General features: G+C 50.7%; 1 protein-coding gene across 1 annotated transcript in view; it reads right to left on the bottom strand.

Moving 5' to 3' along the window:
- Positions 1–20,159, bottom strand: part of cacng2a (calcium channel, voltage-dependent, gamma subunit 2a) — an 85,258-nt gene that overhangs the window by 13,705 nt on the left and 51,394 nt on the right. Inside the window, exon 2 of the mRNA XM_038783614.1 lies at positions 4,714–4,797. Within this exon, the coding sequence (XP_038639542.1) occupies positions 4,714–4,797 (84 nt within the window). The remainder of the gene's footprint in view (positions 1–4,713; positions 4,798–20,159) is intronic.

Raw genomic sequence — 20,159 nt, 5'->3', positions numbered from 1 at the left:
ATCCATCTCTTTGCTGGCTCCACAAACCAATCCAAATTCAAATTGAATTCAATTCATGCTCCTCACGAGAGACATGCCAGGTCCTAGCTGACAAGAACAGGCATTGCGCCCGATCGCGGGATTGATCCTGCATTACAACTTAGACAAAAGCATGAGGCACCACTGCCCACAACTGCCCATCTGTAACATAGAATTTACAGTGCAGAAGGAGGCCATTCGGCCCATCGAGTCTGCACCGGCTCCTGGAAAGAGCACCCAACCCAGGTTCAACACCTCCGCCCTATCCCCATAACCCAGTAACCCCACCCAACACTAAGGGCAATTTTGGACACTGAGGGCAATTTATCATGGCCAATCCACCTAACCTGCACATCTTTGGACTGTGGGAGGAAACCGGAGCACCCGGAGGAAACCCACGCACACACGGGGAGGATGTGCAGACTCCGCACAGACAGTGACCCAAGCCGAGAATCGAACCTGGGACCCTAGAGCTGTGAAGCAATTGTGCTATCCACGATGCTACCGTGCTGCCCCCACAACCCTAACAGGAGGAGGACAGTCGGCCAGAATTGAAGAGTGGCAACGGGAATATGATTTCCTCCCAATACGCTAAGGGTGGGCCTTTACAAATCCACACCTCCAGCATGGAGCACCACACAGCAGGGTCGCTTATCAGGAATTCATCTAAAATCCATGGATGGAACACCCTTTAGGACGAACTAACCTCCGGACTTCCCGCGAATTCCCAATAAAACCCTCTTGATGTTTACAATTAATGTTGTGTGCCAAGGCTGTGGATGTGTGAAGTACACCCGTATACATGTACATGGCCAACAAAGGGGGTTTTGTCCATTCCTTCTTCTTCACCCAAATTGGATAGCGGAGAGTATTGAACCAGGAATTTGGCAAAGAAGAAAATCGTCAGTACCAGGAACTGCTCTCAAACCTGCAATGTTAAAGGACCACTGAGAGGAGAGTCCATAAGACTGATCCTGGTTTTAGATGGATGGGAATAAGGAATACCATGATACACCAGGGCCTAAATGGTTGTGAGAATATGTTGCATTGACCTGCGGCTCTATTTCCTGGAATGTAGCAGATCTGACCTAATTGTATATTTGAAATGTTAAAAGGATTAGGTAATGTTGCGATGGAAGAACTATTCCATCTGCTGGGGTGAGTCCAGAACAAGAGAGTGGACTAGAATTCTTCAGAAGTGGGCGGCACAGTGGTTAGCACTGCTGCTTCACATCACCAGCGACGGGGGTTCGATTCCGGCCTTGGGTAACTGCCAATGTGAAGTTTGCACATTTTCCTCCTGTGTTTTCTCCGGGTGCTCCGGTTTTCTCCCACAGTCCAAAGATGCACAATTTAGGTGGATTGGCCACGATCAATGCACGGGGTTAAGGGGGCGGGGGACTGGGTCGAGGTAGGGTGCTCTTTCAGAGGGTCGGTGCAGACTCGATGGGCCAAACGGCCTCCTGCTGCACTGTAGGGATTCTATGGACTGGCCTGGAGTCTTCAGGAATTGAAGATCAATCTCTGGGACACTCCCGTATGCGACCCTGGGGAAAAACCATCAGGACTTTATAAAAAAATATTCTTTAAACATTTCTCTTCACACAATATAAAAATATTGAAAATGGCGGGCGGGGGGGGGGGGAAAGGCTGATAGCCAAGCATCATCCAATTGGGTAATTAGGCTTTCTGCTGCCCAGTTGGTGCATGAAGTCAGAAGGATGAGTTCTGAAGAAACAACATATTCAACATTAACTCTGGTTCTCTCTCCACAGACGCTCCCAGACCCTGTGAGTATCTCCGGCATTTCCCGTTTTTATTTCAGATTTCCAGCGTCCGCAGTATTTTGTTTTTAATGACATCAGCAGGTTGGCCAACAAATGTCCGGAGCGCGGGAACCAAGTCATGTGATGAAAGGCGTAGGGATGCATTCAATCACATTCGGCAACCCCGCCTATTACCCAATGGGTTTACAAACCGCCTCACTCCACGATGCAGCTGGGAGTTCTAAAGGGCTCCGCTGCTCCGTGGAGTGGTCAATGCTGCTGATTTTGAGCAGGGGTCTACGTGTGGGACCTTCGTGTGGTGACGTGAGACTCCCGTTGCCTCTGACGACGGGCGTCAACACCGTCGATATGGCTGATGCTCTGTGCCTCTGCTGGTTAATGCACCGCCACATCATTAGAACATAGAACATACAGTGCAGAAGGAGGCCTTTCGGCCCATCGAGTCTGCCCCGACCCACTTAAACCCTCACTTCCACCCTATCCCCGTAACCCAATAACCCCTCCTAACCTTTTTAGGACACTAAGGGCAATTTAGCATGGCCAATCCATCAAACCTGCACATCTATGGACTGTGGGAGGAAACCGGAGCACCCGGAGGGAACCCACGCACACACGGGGAGGACGTGCAGACTCCGCACAGACAGTGACCCAGCTGGGAATTGAACCTGTGACCCTGGCGCTATGAAGCCACAGTGCTATCCACTTGTGCTACCGTGCTGCTGCCCTATTACTGCGGACGTTAAAGGCGGCATTTTACCGGCTAAGCGGTCGTCGTTTGGAATACATCCTCCTGAAGAGCGGGCGGAAGCAGATTCAGCAGCAAATTTCAGGAGAGAATTGAACAGATAGCGGAAAAGGAAAAATAATTGCAGGGCCACGGAGGGAAAGAACAGGAGGAGGGAAAGAACAGGAGGCTAAATTGATTAGGTTACAAATTGGGCAGTTCCGCTTTGGTTCTGCATTGCATCTCGATGTGATGTGGGACAGGGCCAGTTGGCAAATGGGTCACATTGAATCCTTCTATTGTAAAGTAGCCCAGGACAAATAAACAGCAATGACTGGCCGAGAGACAACCAGACTCATTAGTAGCAATTGGCCCAACAGATTCCTTGTGGTCTGACATGTAACCTAAGCCCCTTGATTGTGTAACTGGTTTAAAACTCAAGCATTGTCATCTATTATTCAGTCAAGTGTTGGGTTTTATTCCCTCCCCCTGGCTCTGTACTCCTAGCTCTTTGCAAAGATGGAGCAGCTTCCTCCTGAGCTTTGTCTGCAACCTTCCGCACACAAGAACGGGAGGAGGCCATTCAGCCCCTCGTGCGTGCTTTCTCTCTCAGGTTGGCTGATCTGTATCACAGCCCAATTTTCCAGCCCTTCCTCCGCATTCCTCAAAACCTTTAGCCAACAATCTGTGGATTGTGTTGAGGGAGCATATTATCCCCCAGCATCTCCAGCTCTGGGGAGAGAGTTCCAGATTTCTGCTTGCCTTTTAGTGAAGCTTCCTGATCTCGCTCCTGCAGTCTAATTTCAACGTAGTGGGTGGATATCTCAGAGTGATTAACACTCTGACAGGCCACGACCTTCAATGAGCTGTGAATATCTTTATCCCAGTTGATACTGGAGGATCAGGATGAGGAGGATACTGGGCGGATGTGGGGAAGCTGACGGCCCAGTCTCCAATCGCTGGGAGTGTCTGGAATGGGGTCTGAACACGAGACCTTTGGCCCTGAGGGAGGAGGACCACCAATGAGGTAAAAGCCCGCCTCACCTTCCGAGGGATTGGAGCATCAATCATTCTTGAAGAAGGGGCCTAGTTGAACCAGTCTGAGTAATTCTGTCCAGAAACATCCTTCATTAGCATTCTAGGTGGATGGAAATGTATCTTTCTTCCTCAGTCTGGCTGGTATGTGACTCCAGGTCCACAATAATGTGGTTAACTATTAACTGCCTGTCGAATCCACGATAAGTAGAACACATAGGCGACAATAGAAATTAGGAACAAGGTTTATTTCAATACAATTCTAATACCCTGCCACTCCCCTGAAGGATCTTCTTCCCCATCCTGCACCTTGGCAGGGGGGGGTTTATACAGCTGTGGCTCCCCTTGTGAAGGGGAAGCACCGCCCCATTAAAGGGGCAGTCCCCGCCCTTAAAGGGGAAGTTCATATTCCGGGGAGGTCATGGGAAATCGTATTATCCTCCATTGGGGATTACAACAGCCTCCCTATTTAAACGCTGCACACACAGTTGTACCAAACCAGCAAACCCATGGAGTGCAGCGGCTCAGCGCTGTCTTCTCAGGGGTAATTAGGGATGGGCATTAAATGTCGGCCTCGGCAGTGACCCCTGCAGTCCCCTGGAGGAATAAAGAAAGTCGTTTTGTCATTTTTAACACTAGGTTCCAATATTTGGGGCGGCAGAATTTAATATTGTTATCCAGAGAAAGGAGGTTCAGATTTATGACGAGTTTCTATAAACTGTGCAGAGAGAGTAACGTTGGGGGGGGGGAGATTGGGGGGGCGATGGGGGTGATGAGGGGGGGCAGGGTCAGTAACTAAAGGACGCAGGTTGAATGGTAATTGATCAAAGGTGGGACAAGGAAGTTTCTTTCAGAGCGGCGAGTTGTGATCTGGAAGGCGTTGCCCAAAGGGGCGATGGAAGCAGTTTCAACGGGAACTTTCAAAAGGAGAATTGGATACCACCACCCCCACCCCCCCCCCCCCCCCCATCCCCCTGACACATTTACAAATGTAACCTGCCAACATTTACGGGGTGAATGGCTGGCAGTTAATACTTCGCCAAAAAAGCAACCCACCCCCTTCCTGCTGCCTTTTTGCCAAACTCCTCAATGGTATTTGAAACATGTTTGGACCATGATGGTCAGAGGTAGGAAAGAGGAGAAGCTTACGTAAGAAGTATTCGGCTGCATCAGCTTCGTAATCCGTGTCTTCCGGGAAGTGGTCAATCTGTTTACATAAACCTTTAAAATTTCCTGTTTCAGGGAAGACATAGAGAGAGAGAGAGAAAGAAGTAAGTTACCTGTCCCTGGGTGAACAGTGTGTAGAGCAGAACAGTTAATTACAGTGGGTACAATCATTCCCGAACTCTAGACAAGGTGACCCTTTCAGACAGAACGGGGGTGATAGGGGGATACAGGAATTCAGATACCTGCACAGGTAGAGAAGGGACCGATGAACCCTCCAGCCCTGTTTTATTCACGTTGAGTAGCGTGCTCTTGGCCTGAGCACTGTCGCACTGACATTCAACTCGCTTCCCCACCGAGGGCAGCGTCAACCCAGAGAAACCAGAGCTGGACTCGGCCATTCGGCCCATCGAGTCTGCCCTGGGATTCAACGAGATCACCGCTGAATTCTAGGTAAACTCCACCCTCCCACCCAATTGCCCAATGAAGGAGCATCCACAACACTCTGGGGTTGAGAGTACTAAAGATTTACAAGTCTCCGAGTGGAGAAAATTCTTCCCATCTCAGACCTAAGTGGTTGCTTCCTTATCCTGAGATACTGGGCCGGATTCTCCGCTTTCCCCAGCCTCGACGTACCATCCGCTGGGGGCAGGGTTCTGGCAATGAGATTCCCATTGAGGCCACCAAACGCCGCCGGGAAACCCGAGGGCAAGGATGCGCTGACCACGGGGAAATTGCAACAGGCAGATAATTCTGTCCACTATTCTAGAATCTCTTAGATCTTTAATAATAGGACCTGGTGCAGAGGTTCAGAGTTGGTCACAAGTCCATGTCGGGCATGAGGAGAGGGTGGTTCAGCAAGATGGTCATAGAGTCATAGTCATAGGGTTTTATAGTACGGAAAGAGGCCCTTTTGCCCATCATGTCTGTGCCATCCATCCAGCACCTATTTACTCTTCATTTAATCTTCATTTTCCAGCACTTGGTCTATAGCTGTGTACGCTAGAATGTTTCAATTGCTCATCTAAATACTTCTTAAATGTTGTGAGAGTTCCTGCCGTGACCACCCTTTCAGGCAGCGAGTTCCAGATTCCCCCCACCCTCTGGGAGGGTTTTATTTCCTCACATCTCCTCTAAACCTCCTGCCCCTTACCTTAAATCTATGCCCCCTGGTTATTGACCCCTCCACGAAGGGGAAAAGTTCCTTCCTATCCACCGCATCGATGTCCCTCATAAGTTTGTCCACCTCAATCAGGTCCCCCCTCAGCCTTCTCTGCTCCAAGGAAAACAACTCCAGCCTCACCAGCCTCTCTTCACAGCTGAAACGCTCCAGCCCCAGGCCACATCCTGCTGAATCTCCTCCGCACCCTCTCCAGTGCAATCACATCCTTCCTATAGTGAGGTGACCAGAACTGCACCCAATCCTCCAGCTGTGGCCTAACCAGCGTTGTATACAGCTCCATCATACCCTCCCTGCTCTTATATTCTATTCCTCAGCTAATAAGGGCAAGTATCCCATAGGCCTCCTTACCCACCTTATCTACCTCTCCTGCTGTCTTCATGGATCTATGGACATGCAGCCCAAGGTCCTTCTGATTCTCTGTACTTGCTGGGGGGCCTAACATTTATTGAGTATTCCGTTGCCTTGTTAACCCTCCCAAAATGCATCACTTCACACTTTCAGGGTTACATTCCATTAGCTGCTGTTCTGCCCGTCTTAACCAGCCCGTCTACATCATCCTGTAATCTAAGACTTTCCTCCTCACTATTTACCACAACATTTTTGTGTAATCTGCAAACGTTCTGATCATACCTCCTACATTCAGGTCCAGGTCATTAACGTGGAGCAAGGACCCAGCACCGACCCCTGCGGAACTCCACTGGACACTGGCTTCCAGACAGAAAAGCCAACTTTGACCATCACCCTCTGCCTCCTGCCACTAATTTTGGATCCAGTTTGGCAAATTGCCCTGGACCCCACGGGCCCTTACCTTCCTGACCAGGCTCCCAAGCAAGGTGCCAAAAGCCTCACTGAAGTCCATGTAGACTACATCAACTGCATTACCCATATCTACACACCAGCTCACCTCCTCGAAAAAAATCAATCAAATTTGTAAGACATGGGGCTTGATTCATTGGACTCAAGTTAAAGTTCGCTGACGGGCACATTTAGCCGGGTGTTTCTCGGCACCTGCAGTGCCAGGAAAGGCCCCGCTATTCAACGGCACTTTGCCGTATTTTTAGCCTCGGTAATGCATGAAGCTTCCTCGTGGAGCGGGGCGCCATTTTTAAAGACAGCCCAGATCTTTCGACTCTCCTTCTGCGCCCCCACTGGGCTTCAGGACCCCCAATTTCACCTAATTTACCTCCTCCGGGGTCCACGAGCCCCCCCTCACCTGACCTCTTACCTCTTATGGACAAGGCCCCCCTCCCGGACCCGAACCCTGGCATGGGCAAGCTAGAACTGGGGCATTTTGACACTGCCAGCCCAGCACCCTGACAGTGCCAGGTTGGCAAAGCCTGGGTGCCTTAGGGGGCAGTGCCTAGGTGCCAGGGGGATGCCATGGTACCATGGTGCCGTCCCCGACTACCGGGGGGCCTCAACTCCCCAGCGAGACTCCCGAGGTGCCATCACAACTTGGTTCATCACAACACTCATAGGAATAGATGGAGCACATTCAGCCCCTCAAGCCCGTTTCACCCTTCAATGAGATCATGGCCAATCTACGCCATAACTCAGTCTACCTGTCTTAATCCTGCAACCATTAAACCCCTTGCCTAACAGAAATCTATGCATCGGATTTGAAATTTACAATTGACCCCCAACCTCAATAACCTTTTGGGGGGAGAACGTACCTGATTTCCACAACCATTTGTGCAAAGACATCAGAGTGGAGAAGCCGAGATCTAATTGTAAGCCCATTGTTCTGAACTCCCCAGTAAAGGGGGTAGTTTCTCTCTACCTACCCCGTGACAAAGCAATATGTAAACCACCTGTAAAAGCTACCGCAAGTATGTTTAGAAGGGTGATATTGGGACATACGATAATAGAAAAAAATAAACTTCTACAATTAATAATTTGTTGGAGCGTCCCCAATCACAATGGGATAAAATTCCAGCAGGGAAGCGTGGCCTCCTTAAAGTAAGGCTTATATTACTGTTTAAGTCAAACGTAAGACACATCCCTCCACTCGACATTAACACAGCTACCTTTCAGGTAGAGTTTTGGAATTTCCTCTCTCACTCAAAGAGCTGTGGCTCTCCAGTTAAAATTGAGGTAAAGAGACTTCTGGACACTAAAGAAACCAAGGGTTGTGGTGGCGATGGGCCAGTGGTTAGCACAGTTGCTTCACAGCTCCAGGGTCCCAGGTTCCATTCCCGGCTTGGGTCACTGTGGCGGAGTCTGCATGTTCTCCCCATGCCTGCGTGGGTTTCCTCCGGGTGCTCCGGTTTCCTCCCACAGTCCAAAGATGTGCAGGTTCGGGGCTGGTTTGGCACAGTGGGCTAAACAGCTGGTTTGTAATGCAGAAGAATGCCAGCAGCGCGGGTTCAATTCCCATACCAGCCTCCCTGAACAGGCGCCGGAATGTGGCGACTAGGGGCTTTTCACAGTAACTTCATCGAAGCCTACTTGTGACAATAAGCGATTATTATTATTATTAGGTTAGGTGGATTGGCCATGATAAATTGCCCTGAGTGTCCAAAAAGGATAGGTGGGATTACTGAAAACAGTCCGAGTCTATTCCACATAGCTAACACCCTCCAGGCCAGGCAACATCCTGGTAAACCTCCTCTGCACCCTCTCCAAAGCCTCCACATCCTTCTGGTAATCTGGCGACCAGAATTGTGCGCAATTGAGTTGAGTGTCGGAGAGTCGAGGGTAAGGAAGCCACGGACCAGCATTAATGCCGTAAAGCAGGGAGGTCTAAGCCCTGAGAGCCCGGGGGGAGGAGGTCAGTGGGTCGGGGAGAGGGGAGGATGATCAGTTGTGTGGGGGTAGGGGAGGTTGGTCAGATGGCTGGGTGGTCGGTGACGAAGTGGTTCTAATTTTTCTACCTTTTCCTGGGTAGCTATTCCTGTCAAACAGTTGGAACCATCTTGGAATATTGTATCATTCCCAATGCAGGGTGATTGCCACATGGATGTTTGAACTTCCCTCGGTGGGGACGTCCGGAGGGAGGTCCCCAGCACAGTTTGGGAATGTTGGGATGTTGGTATGATCCCCTGGATTTCGGACATTCTGGGCTATATTTTCTTCACGCCTATCCTATAATCCTTTTATATGAAAATACGAATTAGGAGCGGATTTAATAAGATCATGGCAAATCTGTTTTTTTCCCATAGAAATGCATAGAATCCCTACAGGGCAGAAGGAGGCCGTTCGGCCCATCGTGTCTGCTCGACCCTCTGAAAGCGCACCAACTGAGGCCCTCCCTCCAGCCCTGTAACCCTACCTTACCTTTTGACACTAAGGGGCAATTTAGCCTGGCCAATCCACCTAACCTGCACATCTTTGTGGGAGGAAACCGGAGCACCCGGAGGAAACCCACGCAGACACGGGGAGAACGTGCAGACTCCGCACAGACAGTCAAGCGAGGCCGGAATTGAACCCGGGTCCCTGGCGCTGAGAGGCAGCAGTGCTAACCGCCCTGCCGCCTCTTTGTTTCAAATTCCACATTCCCATCTGTCCCCGATAACCTTTCATCCCCTCGCCCGACAAGAACCTAGCTCAGCCTTAAAAATATTCAGGGGTTCCACCCCCACCCCCACCTGAGGCAGAAGGTTCCAGAGGCCCGCAACCCCTGGGAGAGAACAAAAATAATCCTCATCTCCCTGCTCAAAGGGTGAAACCTAACCATGTCCTCACCCTTACAGAATCTGTGTGGCAGGAGACGGAAAGTAAATGCCCAAACTCCGTTGACTTTATTTTTTCTCAGAGAAGATGGATTTTACGACACGGTGGCGGGCTCGGTGAACGGTATCGTTCATTGAAACCTGTTTCTTGCACACTGACCATGGTGGGTTCTGCTCCGTCTCAGCATTAATGTCGTTCTGCTGATTGCTGAGCAGGTTGTTGATCAGAAATCACATTATTGTGAAGTGGCCACTTTGCATTTTCTGTGCCCACACGATTAGCCCTAAGAATGCACCTCGGGGGGTGGGGGGGTGGTGGTGGTGGTGGTGGTTGGGGGGGGGGGGGGGGGGGGGGGGGGGGAGAGAGAGGGGGGGGAGAGTCAGCGCGTTGAATATTTTGCAGCCGCATTATTATTAAGCGGATCATTTTTTATTCCATTCTGTCGACCCTCTCGCAATTGAAATACAGCCCACCTCCGCCTCCATTGTGGGTTCCAGTGGCCACTAGGGAGTCCCTCTCCCCTTTATGTTCTACCCATCAATGACCAGCCAGCAATCCACATGGAAGAGACCTGGACCCTGCCGTGCCATGAGCATCTCCAACAAGACACACTCCAACCATCTCCCCCTTGACATTCAATGGCATTGTTGACACTGTACCTTCCACCATCCTGGGGGTCACCATTGACCAAACCTTACCTGGTGCAGCCATATTAAATACTATGACTGCAAGAGTAAGTCAGAGGCTTTCTGTACTGATAAACTCAAACCCTGACTCCTCCAGGCCTGTGCACTGTCAAATCACAAATCAGGACCAGGTTGGAATACTTGCCCAGTTGAGGAGAGTGCCAACAATATTCAAGAGTCTTGACACCATCCAGGACAAATGACATCAGCCAATGGCTTTCCAATATCATAGACTCCCCACAGTGCAGAAAGAGGCCATTTGGCCCATCGAGTCTGCGCCAACCCTCTGAAAGAGCAGCGCTCCTCCACCCTATCCCTATAACTCCACCTACCCTGCACATCGTTAGACTTCAGTCTGGACTGATTTGGAAATCAGTCTCTAACCCCGAGCAGGTGCAGGAGCACCGGCTGTTTCTTCCCCACTTGCCAAGCCCAAAGGGTGCTGACAACAAAGCTGTGCCTGCCCCACCGTCACCTTCTGTGTGGATCAGGAAGGCTGGGTCTCACTGGCTAGGTCAGCATTTACTGCCAATTCCTAATTGTCCTTGAGAAGGTGGTGGTGAGCCGCCGCCTTGAACCGCTGCAGTCCACATGGTGTAGGTACACCCACAGTGCTGTTAGGGAGGGAGTTCCAGTATTTGGACCCAGCGACAGTGAAGGAACAGCCGATATATTTCCAAGTCAGGGCGGTGAGTGACTTGGAAATGAACCTCCACGTGGTGGGGTTCCCCATGTGTCTGCTGCCCTTGTCCTTCTAGGTGGCAGTGGTCGTGGGTTTGGAAGGTGCTGTTGAAGGACTCTTGGTGAGTTTCTACAGTGCATCTTGTAGATGGTACACACGGCTGCCATGAGTGAACCACTGGTGGTTGGGAGTGAATGTTTAAGGGGACGGACTGCTTTGTCCTCGATGGTGTCAACCTTCTTGACGTTGTTGGAGCTGCGCTCATCCAGGGAAGTGTGGAGTATTCCATCACACTCCTGACTTGTGCCTTGTAGATGGACGGAAGGTTTTGAGAGATCAGGAGGTGAGTTACTCGCCACAGAATTCCCAACTGTGATAGTCATCTTTGATTGGGATTCTCTGGAGGGGAACAAACATCGCACTCAAACTCTTCCGAAGAATGGGATCAAACTTGATCTGGGAAAATTGCTCCATTCTGCAGACCTGCAATGATTCATTGTCCCATAATAGTTCCATGTGTTCTTCAACATGGCAATGATTTGACATTCACTGGAGAGGTTCTGTGTTATAATAGGAACATGAATTGTGATACCTCCTTAGCCACAAAGTAGATATAAATAGAATCAGAATTTCTCAGCAGTGCATGAGGCCATTTGGCCCATCTTGCCTGAGACACCTCATTGTAAGAGTTATTCAATTAATCCCACTTTCCCTTCTTTAGCCCTTGTTGTTATTTCTTTCCAGTATTTATCCAGTTCTCTGTTGAGCGTTCCTGCTCCATTTGCCCTTTCAGGCCTCGCCTTCCTTGTCCCAACAACTCGCTTGGCAAAACAAATCTCACCGCCCCCATGCGTCTTTTGCCAATTGTTTCAATTCGGCGTCACCCTGGTTAGTCAGACTCCTGCTCATGGAAACGGAGTTAATAAGGAGATACTGGACGGGATTCTCCGGTCTGTGTAGGCGGAATTGCCCCCCCCCCCCCCCGCCTCGGCCCCGCCCCCCCACCTCGGTCCCGCCCCGCCCCGGCCCCGCCCCACCTCGTCCCCCCCCTCCCCCGGCCCCTCCCCCCCCCCCCCCCCCCCCCCCCAAGGGCGCTGAAGTTCAGCTTGCCCGGGGCGCCGAAGTTCAGCTTGCCCGGGGAGCCAGCAACCCTAGGGCCGGCGCTGTCTAGGAGTACACCGCACGTCGTATTGACGGCCTCAGGACATTGCCTGAGCCCCCCCCCTCCCCCCCCCCCCGATGCGTCGCCCCTGACCAGCCGAGTTCCCGACAGCGCCGGTCACGTGTGCTATCATCTGTCGGGAGCTCAACTTGGCGGCTGCGGACTCAGTCCATCGCCGCCACAGTCGGGGGGAGGGCCGATGCGCGGGAGGGGAGACTTTGGCAGGCGCTGGGGGCACTGTTGGGGGAGGGGGGGCGGTCCAGGGCTCGCGAGTCGGCCGAGGGGGGGGGGGGGGGACACTATTTTGCAGGCCGGGTCCCGCACGCAGCCGGTGCCAAGTTCCACGGCGCGGACGCTGCAGGCCGCCGCCGTCCACATACGCGGCCACGGACCCACAGATCTCCGGGCCGTATCGGCAGCTAGAGACGGGTGCTCTACGCTGTTCGGCTGCTAGTCCCCAGCCAAACGGAGGATCGGTGGCCGTTTTACGCCCAATTTTCAGTCGTAAAATTCCCACTCCGGCGTCAGGACATAGCCTCAAAATCAGAGAATCCAGCCCACTATCTTTTGCCAGGGCCACGAAGAATCCAACACGAAAGTAACTTTATTTCTGACAATAATTACACAGCCCCATCAGTTCACTACTGGTTCCATATCTTTTTTAAAACTAAATTTAGAGTACCCAATTATTTTTCCAATTGAGGGGCAATTCAGCGAGGCCAATCCACCTACCCTGCACATCTTTTGGGTTGTGGGGGTGAAACCCACGCAGACACGGGGAGAATGTGCAAACTCTTCACGGACAGTGACCCAGAGCCGGGATTCGAACCCAGGCCCTCAGCGCCGTAGGCAGCAATGCTAACCACTGTGCCACCCTGCTGCCCTCTGGTTCCATATCTAACCAATACCATGCTGACCGCTCTACTTGTACAGCTGAAAAGCTATCAATTGCTCCCCCCCACCCCCGCTCATTGGGGAGCTAATCAGGGCCGGGTGTCCCAGGAAAGGGAACATGCGGTCTCCACGGGCATCCTCGAGGCCTCCCATGCCCGGTGGGCTCCGCAGGGGCTGGATTGCTTTATCGATCCCTCATCACATTTTGATTTGATGTTTGCCAAGTTTTGCGTGCTCTTTGTTATTTTTGGGCAGTGCCCCTACCAGGAGTGGCCCCTTTTAATTTATCCCTGAGTTTGTTTCTGTTATTCTATAGAGGGGCTGGTTTAGCACAGGGCTAAATCGCTGACTTTTAAAGCAGACCAAGGCAGGCCAGCAGCACGGTTGAATCATGTACCAGCCCCCCCCCCCCGAACAGGCGGCGGAATGTGGTGACTAGGGGCTTTTCACAGGAACTTCATTTGAAGCCTACTTGTGACAATAAGCGATTTTCATTTCATTTTTTCATTTCAATAACGAGAGACAATTACACTCATTGCTTCTTCAGAGGTCCAGTAATGAGATTCAGGAGCAAACAACAACACTGAATGAAGAGACAGACCCCGCTGTGGTACAAATAACAACCACAGGACACAAAGGCTTTACCTGCTCCCACGCTGCGCAGGAACAGCAAAGACTGAATGGAGCACAATATGTCACCTGGGGTTCCTGCCTTCCCAGCCAATAAATATAGATTGTTTAAAGGCAGTCAGCTGGGGCAGATGTGCATGACTGTGTGTGTCTGTGTGCCCTTCCCCCCCCCTCCCCCTGTCCCAGTCTGTCTCTAAGCAAAACCGTTTAAAACAAAAAGCAGAAATAAGACCAAAATCTTTAAAACTTTTATCACAAAGGGGGTCTTGAGGCCCAATTCTCTCCGCCCCTTCACAAAAAGTGATTGGTCAGAAATCCCACTACAAGGGAGCAGACGGACACAATGTGGAATTCCGCCTGGATTCCGAGCCGGAGCTTCAGTCTCCACTCACTGAGAGCATGTTAGAAACGTGTGTGTATGTCTGTGTGTGAGTGCGTGTGCATGTGTGCCTGTTATTTTGTGTGCGTGTGCGTGTGCATGTGTGCCTGTTATTTTGTGTGCGTGTGCGTGTGCATGTGTGCCTGTTATTTTGTGTGCGTGTGTTGTGTGCGTGCATGTGTGTCTGTTTTGTGTGTGTGTGCTGTGTGTGCATGTGTGAGGGTTTTTGTGCATGTGTGTGTGTATATGTGTTTGGGGTGTTTGTGCATGTATGTGTGTGTGTGTGTGTGTGTGTGCCAGCATCTCCATCTCATGGGAGTGTGTTAGGAATGGTTACCATTAGCACTGCTGCCTCACGGCGCTGAGGTCCCAGGTTTGATCCCGGCTCCTGGTCACTGTCCGTGTGGAGTTTGCACATTCTCCCCGTGTCTGTGTGGGTTTAGCCCCCACAACCCAAAGATGTGCAGGGTAGGTGGATTGGCCAGGCTAAATTGCCCCTTAATTGGAAAAAATAAATTGGGTACTCTACATTTATTAAAAAAAAGGAATGGTTACCAAGAACTCAGGGAGATTAGACTATGGGAACAGAAGGAAGCCATTCGGCCCCTCAAAGGTACAGGAGCAGGCAGGAGAATGGCACTAAGCCATCATGTTCCTTTGGAGAGCTGGCATCGACCATAGATCAGAGCTGTGATCTAAATCCACTTTCTTATCTTCCCAACTCCCCCATATCTCTTCATATCCCCCACGACAATCTAACAATCTCGGTTTCAACATTAACGATTCAAGCAACATCCATTACCATGCACAAAACAAAGTTTCACATTTCTACCACGTATGCAGAATGGGTTTCCCAAATTCACTCTCCCATAAATCTGCCTCGGGTTTTTTGCACTCTGCCCTGAATCGTAGCGGAAATAGATTACGTCCGTCTACCCAAGCTTATCTGTTCCCGTGGACAGAGGGATGAATGGGAAAAACAGAGTTAGGGAACAAAACCAAACGATAAAGCAGCCTGTGGCTAACCCATTGATTGCATTCTCCGATGCATGATACTGCACGCAACGCTGTGATATTCGGGAGATCAATGCATCGCGCAGTTGGGGGCAAAATACTATTGGATAGATAGGACATGCTGAGCAGGTCCTCGGCACTACATCAGATGTAGGGATTTAGCTGGATTCAGCAGGCTGTAATGGTATTGACATCTCTCTGCACTTCAACAGGGCGTGTTTGATTCTACAAAGATCGAGAGGCTGGAACAGGGAATGGGAAGTTTATTGAAAAAGCAGACTGTGGGATCTGGTGCTAGGCATTGCCGCTGCCCCAAGGCAGGCAGTGGAAAGGGGAGGAATGGTCCTGGGTGGGCAGCGGAGGCTGCTTGCTGTTTGTTTTTTCAGAATCCTGGAGTGAGTGGGTGATGTGGACAGTGATGTTCCACCTCGTCCAGAGCAGTCAGTCCAGAGGACATAGCCTGATTCGAAAAGGAGTAAATTCACAAACTGATGGATAGAAATAATATTCTGGTGTGTGAGTGACCAATCTGTGGAATTGGCTCCCTGGGGATGGAGACAGTGGGAGAAATTAGTACCGATTTATTCAAATGCAAATTTGGGAGATTTATTGCCAAAAGTATGATTTTGGTGGGATTCAGGATCTGAGTATTTTGGGAAATGCCGGGTGGGGAGTGGAGCTTGGGAGGGGAGGCGAGTTTGGATCGATGGTTCTCAGAGTTCTCCACCACTGGGGAATTTTCCTCGTCTCATATCTGGGTCTCTGTAGACTCATTGATGGGTATTGATCACTGGTATTAGTCAATGGGCTGCATTGTCCATTCCTGCTGACGCCAATGGAGGGTACTTGGTACAATCCGACGGATAAATCGGGGCCACACCCGCATTGATTCCACTACCGGTGAGGGACTATCACCGGCGCCGAGTGAAACACCCGCGGAATGGGTGGGAAAATGTGGGAGAATCGCCAGGTCTGGGCTGGACATGCACAGGGCTGACAAGCTGCAGCCACACGTTCGCCTACACCCACCACACACGCACCAATCGTGCCAGAAACGATGGTGCCGGATGTGCTGGATCGCGTACCCATCCACCCGACCCAACAGCCCATCTCGGACTTGTCCAGTTGTTTCTGTAACTGCCCCATCCCTGTCTCTGGCAGGACTCTGCAAGTGACCACTTGACCCGTGGTCACATGCCACAGGGGAGCGCAGAGCCCAAAGAGCCACCTCTACCATTACTGCTCCTCCAAACCAACCAGAGCCAGTCAGTGGCAGGAGGCAGGCCCAATGCTCCCAAAAACTCACTATTTGACAATCTAAAGCAGGGCCATTAGGTAAGAAAGTTTTGATGTCCTAATGTGCCCATTTTCAGTGGTTCTCCTGGGCAATGGCAGAGGTATAATGGATATGATGCATTGGGCAAAAGCTCCTGGGCCTTCCGACCTAACAGCCCTGCAGAAGCGGCTTAAACATAAAGACTTGCTTCAAGAAGGCTGCTCCCCGCCACTTGCTGAAGGAGCAACCAGAAGCAGGTGTTAAACCACCAACCACACCCATATCCTCAGAACGGATGTTATTTAAATCTCGATTGGGAGCTCAAGCTTTTTGTTTCACACCATCTCCAACTCAGGGACATGGCAGCTCCAGCCTGGACTGAATCAATGCTTCCCCGTCACAGAAATCATCACAAGAGGCTTCCCTGCAGAGAGCGGATTTGGGAAAGACCACAGAGAACCTCATCAAAGGCCAGCACGGTGGCGCAGTGGTTAGCATTGCTGCCTCACGCCGCCGAGGTCCCAGGTTCGATCCTGGCTCTGGGTCACTGTCCGTGTGGAATTTGCACATTCTTCCCGTGTTTGCGTGGGTTTCGCCCCCACAACCCAAAGATGTGCAGGGTAGGTGGATTGGCCACGCTAAATTTCCCTTTTATTGGAAAAAATTAATTAATCGGGCACACTAAATTTATTTTAAAAAAGGAGGTCCTCATCAAAACAGATGAGAAAAGCAGGAGGTAAAGATTTGCCTGTTTATCGTCTTTGATGAATTCAGAATGTCCCAGAGTGCTTTGCAGCCTGTGGAGCAGTTTTGACCTGTAGTCATTGCTGAAACGTGGCAGCCATCTTTGTGCACAGCAAGACCCCACAAACTGCACCGTGAATATTTTCAGTGATGTTGTTTGAAGGATAACTATTGATGCCAAGTCAGTGGTGAGACCTCCCCTGCTCCCGTTTCAATAGGGGATCCTTCCCATCCATTTGAGATAGCAGATAGATGGCTTATTGAAAAGGTCGGTTGAGACGAAAGGCTTTGAAGCTGAAGGTGGGGCTAGGTAAGGTTGAATGGAAACATCTGGTGGCTATTCCCTCTGTAAGGGAACTGATTGAGGCTGCAGAGAGCAAGCCTGTCAGAGGGTTGAGCCTGGACTGTAGGGAGTGGAGTTCAGAGATGAGGTTGGTCTGGGGGTAGGTGATTTTTGAGGGGGTGCTGAACTGTGCAATATTTAGAAAGGAGCTACTCCAAAATGTAATTAATTTACGCCAAGGGCATTTCAATGGTCATTTTTTTTTTACTCGGTACAAAACCCTGACTGAATGGAGAATTTAGTCACATCTCCACGACCACTGCTGAATTACTGAAGGGGCGTCTTCCCTTCTGAGATAAACTAATATTGTCCTCACTGTAGAATTTCACACAGCCAACTGATCCCTCACTTTCCGGTGAAATTAGGTGAGGGAGGCCATTCAGCCCACCTCATCCTATCCAGGAAATTGTTTTTTTATTTGTTCTTTTACAGGATGTGGGGGTCGCCGGTTCGGCCAGCCTTTATTGCCCATCCCTATTTTGTCCCAGAGAAGGTGAGGGTGAGCTGCCATCTTGAACCGCTGCAATCTGTGTGGTGTTGGTACGCCTGCTGTGCTGTTAGGGAGGGAGTTCCAGGATTTTGGCCCAGCAACAGTGTCCAAAAAGGTTAGGTGGGGGTTACTGGGTTACGGGGATAGGGTGGAGGTGTGGGTTTAAATAAGTGCTCTTTCCGAGGGCCATGCAGACCCGATGGGCTGAATGGCCTCCTTCTGTACTGTAAATTCTATGATTCTATGTTGATAGATTTGTCCATGAGTTATAGGTAAAACCACAGTGCTGATAGAGAGGGTGTACCAGAATTTTGACCCAGCGACAGTGAAGGAGCAGAGGATATGTTTCCAAGTCAGGGTGCTGAATGGCTTGGAGGGGAGCCTCCAGGTGGTGGGGTTCCCAGGTATCTGCTGCTCTTGTCCTTCTAGGTAGTAGAGTTGTGAGTTTGGAAGGTGCTGCCTAAGGAGCCTTGGTGAGTTACTGCAGTGCATCTTGTAGATGGTACACACGGCTGCTACTGTTCGTCAGCGGTGGAGGGAGGGAATGTTTGTGGAAGGGGGAGCAATAAAACGGGGCTGCTTTGTCCTGGATGGTGTGGAGCTTCTTGAGTGTTGTTGGAGCTGCACTCATCCAGGCAAGTGGAGAGTATTCCATCACATTCCTGACTTGTGCCTTGTAGATGGTGGACAGGCTTTGGGGAGTCAGGGGGTGAGTTACTCGGTGTAGGATTCCCAGCCTCTGACCTGCTCTTGTAGCCACAGTATTTATACAGCTAGTCCAGTTCAGTTTCTGGTCGATAATAACCCCCAGGATGGTGATCGGGGGGGGGGGGGGGGGGGGGGGGGGGGGGGGGGGGCGTTCAGCAATGGTAACGCTGTTGAATGTCAACAGGTGATGGTTAAATTCTTTCACTTTGGAGACAGTCAATGCCTGGCACCTGTGAGACTCAAATATTACTTTTCAGTTGAGGAATAAGAAACTTGGGATTTATTTCAGAGAAGATTAATAGGAGGTTTGATAATTGTGTTCAAAATCATGAGACCTTGTGATAGCGTAATGAAGAAGTTGTTTCCATTGGGAGGAGATTCAGTAACTAGAGGGACACAGATTTAAGATATTTGTCAAACCAGCCAGAGAGAGCTGAGAATTTATATTTTAAACTCAGCGAGTTGCTGTGATCTGGAAGGTGTTGCCTGAAAGGTTGGTGGAAGCAACTTGGATCACGACTTTCAACAGAGAATTGATTAAAGACTGTTGATTATTTCTTTGTCTACTATGTACGTACCGTGTACGTTCCCTCGACCGCAGAAAAATACTTTTCACTGTACTTCGGTACATGCGACAATAAATATCAATCCATCAATCGGACTTAAAGGGGAGAAAATTGCAGGGTTCCAGAGAAAGAGAATAATTGTTTCGCTTGTTCAAAGAGCTTGTGTTGCAACAATGGATTTTTAAAAATTCATTTATGGCTGGGCCGGTATTTATTGCCCATCCCTAACTGCCCTCCAACCGAGTGCTTAGAACATAGAACATGCGACTTCCGGTGGCGGCTATGAAGGAGTAAGTCGCACATTTGGTGGCTCCCGCTCTGGTCTGATTTTTGGACCATTTCCCCCGATTTTCTACCGGACCTGAATTGTAAAACTGATGACAGAGGCAATTGTCCATCAGTGCATGGGAGAGAAGGACTAGAAGTGCTCGTAAAGCAGAAACAGAAAGACAGATTAGGCCTGGGCTGAAGCTGCAGCAGGAGACAGCATGGCGGAGGGCCGGGCCTCTGGCTTGTCGACCCAGCGGTCAACGGAGCAGCTGATGCAAGTTATTCAGGAAGGCTTTGCTAAGCAGAAACAGGACTGCTTGGACCCGATAAAGGAGTCGATTGAGCGGCTGGAGCTTAGATTGGACACCGAAGGTCGGGTGACCCGGAAAGTAGAGAAGGTGATGGCTGACCAGGAGGAACATCAAACAGCGGTGGAGTTGGAGGTGGGGATACTGAGGGACCAGCAGAAAGGGCTCCTGGAGAAGGTGGAGGACCAAGAAAACAGGTCCCGCCGGCAGAACTTGAGAATCATTGGGCTTCTGGAGGGGTGCGAAGGAGCGGGCGCTGGGGCATACATAGCGGGCATGTTTGAGAAACTGCTGGGGGAGGGGACATTCTCCCGACCCTTGGAGGTGGACAGGGCTCTCGCGAGGAAGCCGCAAATGGGAGACCCCCCCCCCCCCCGAGGGCAATGGTGGTGAGATTCCACAGGTACTTGGGGGGGGGGGGGTG

Source organism: Scyliorhinus canicula, chromosome 23 (assembly GCF_902713615.1).
Source record: "Scyliorhinus canicula chromosome 23, sScyCan1.1, whole genome shotgun sequence".
NCBI classification, from domain to species: Eukaryota; Metazoa; Chordata; class Chondrichthyes; order Carcharhiniformes; family Scyliorhinidae; genus Scyliorhinus; species Scyliorhinus canicula.
Note: the sequence above shows the minus strand (reverse complement) of the source record. Positions and strands in the feature narration are given on the sequence as shown.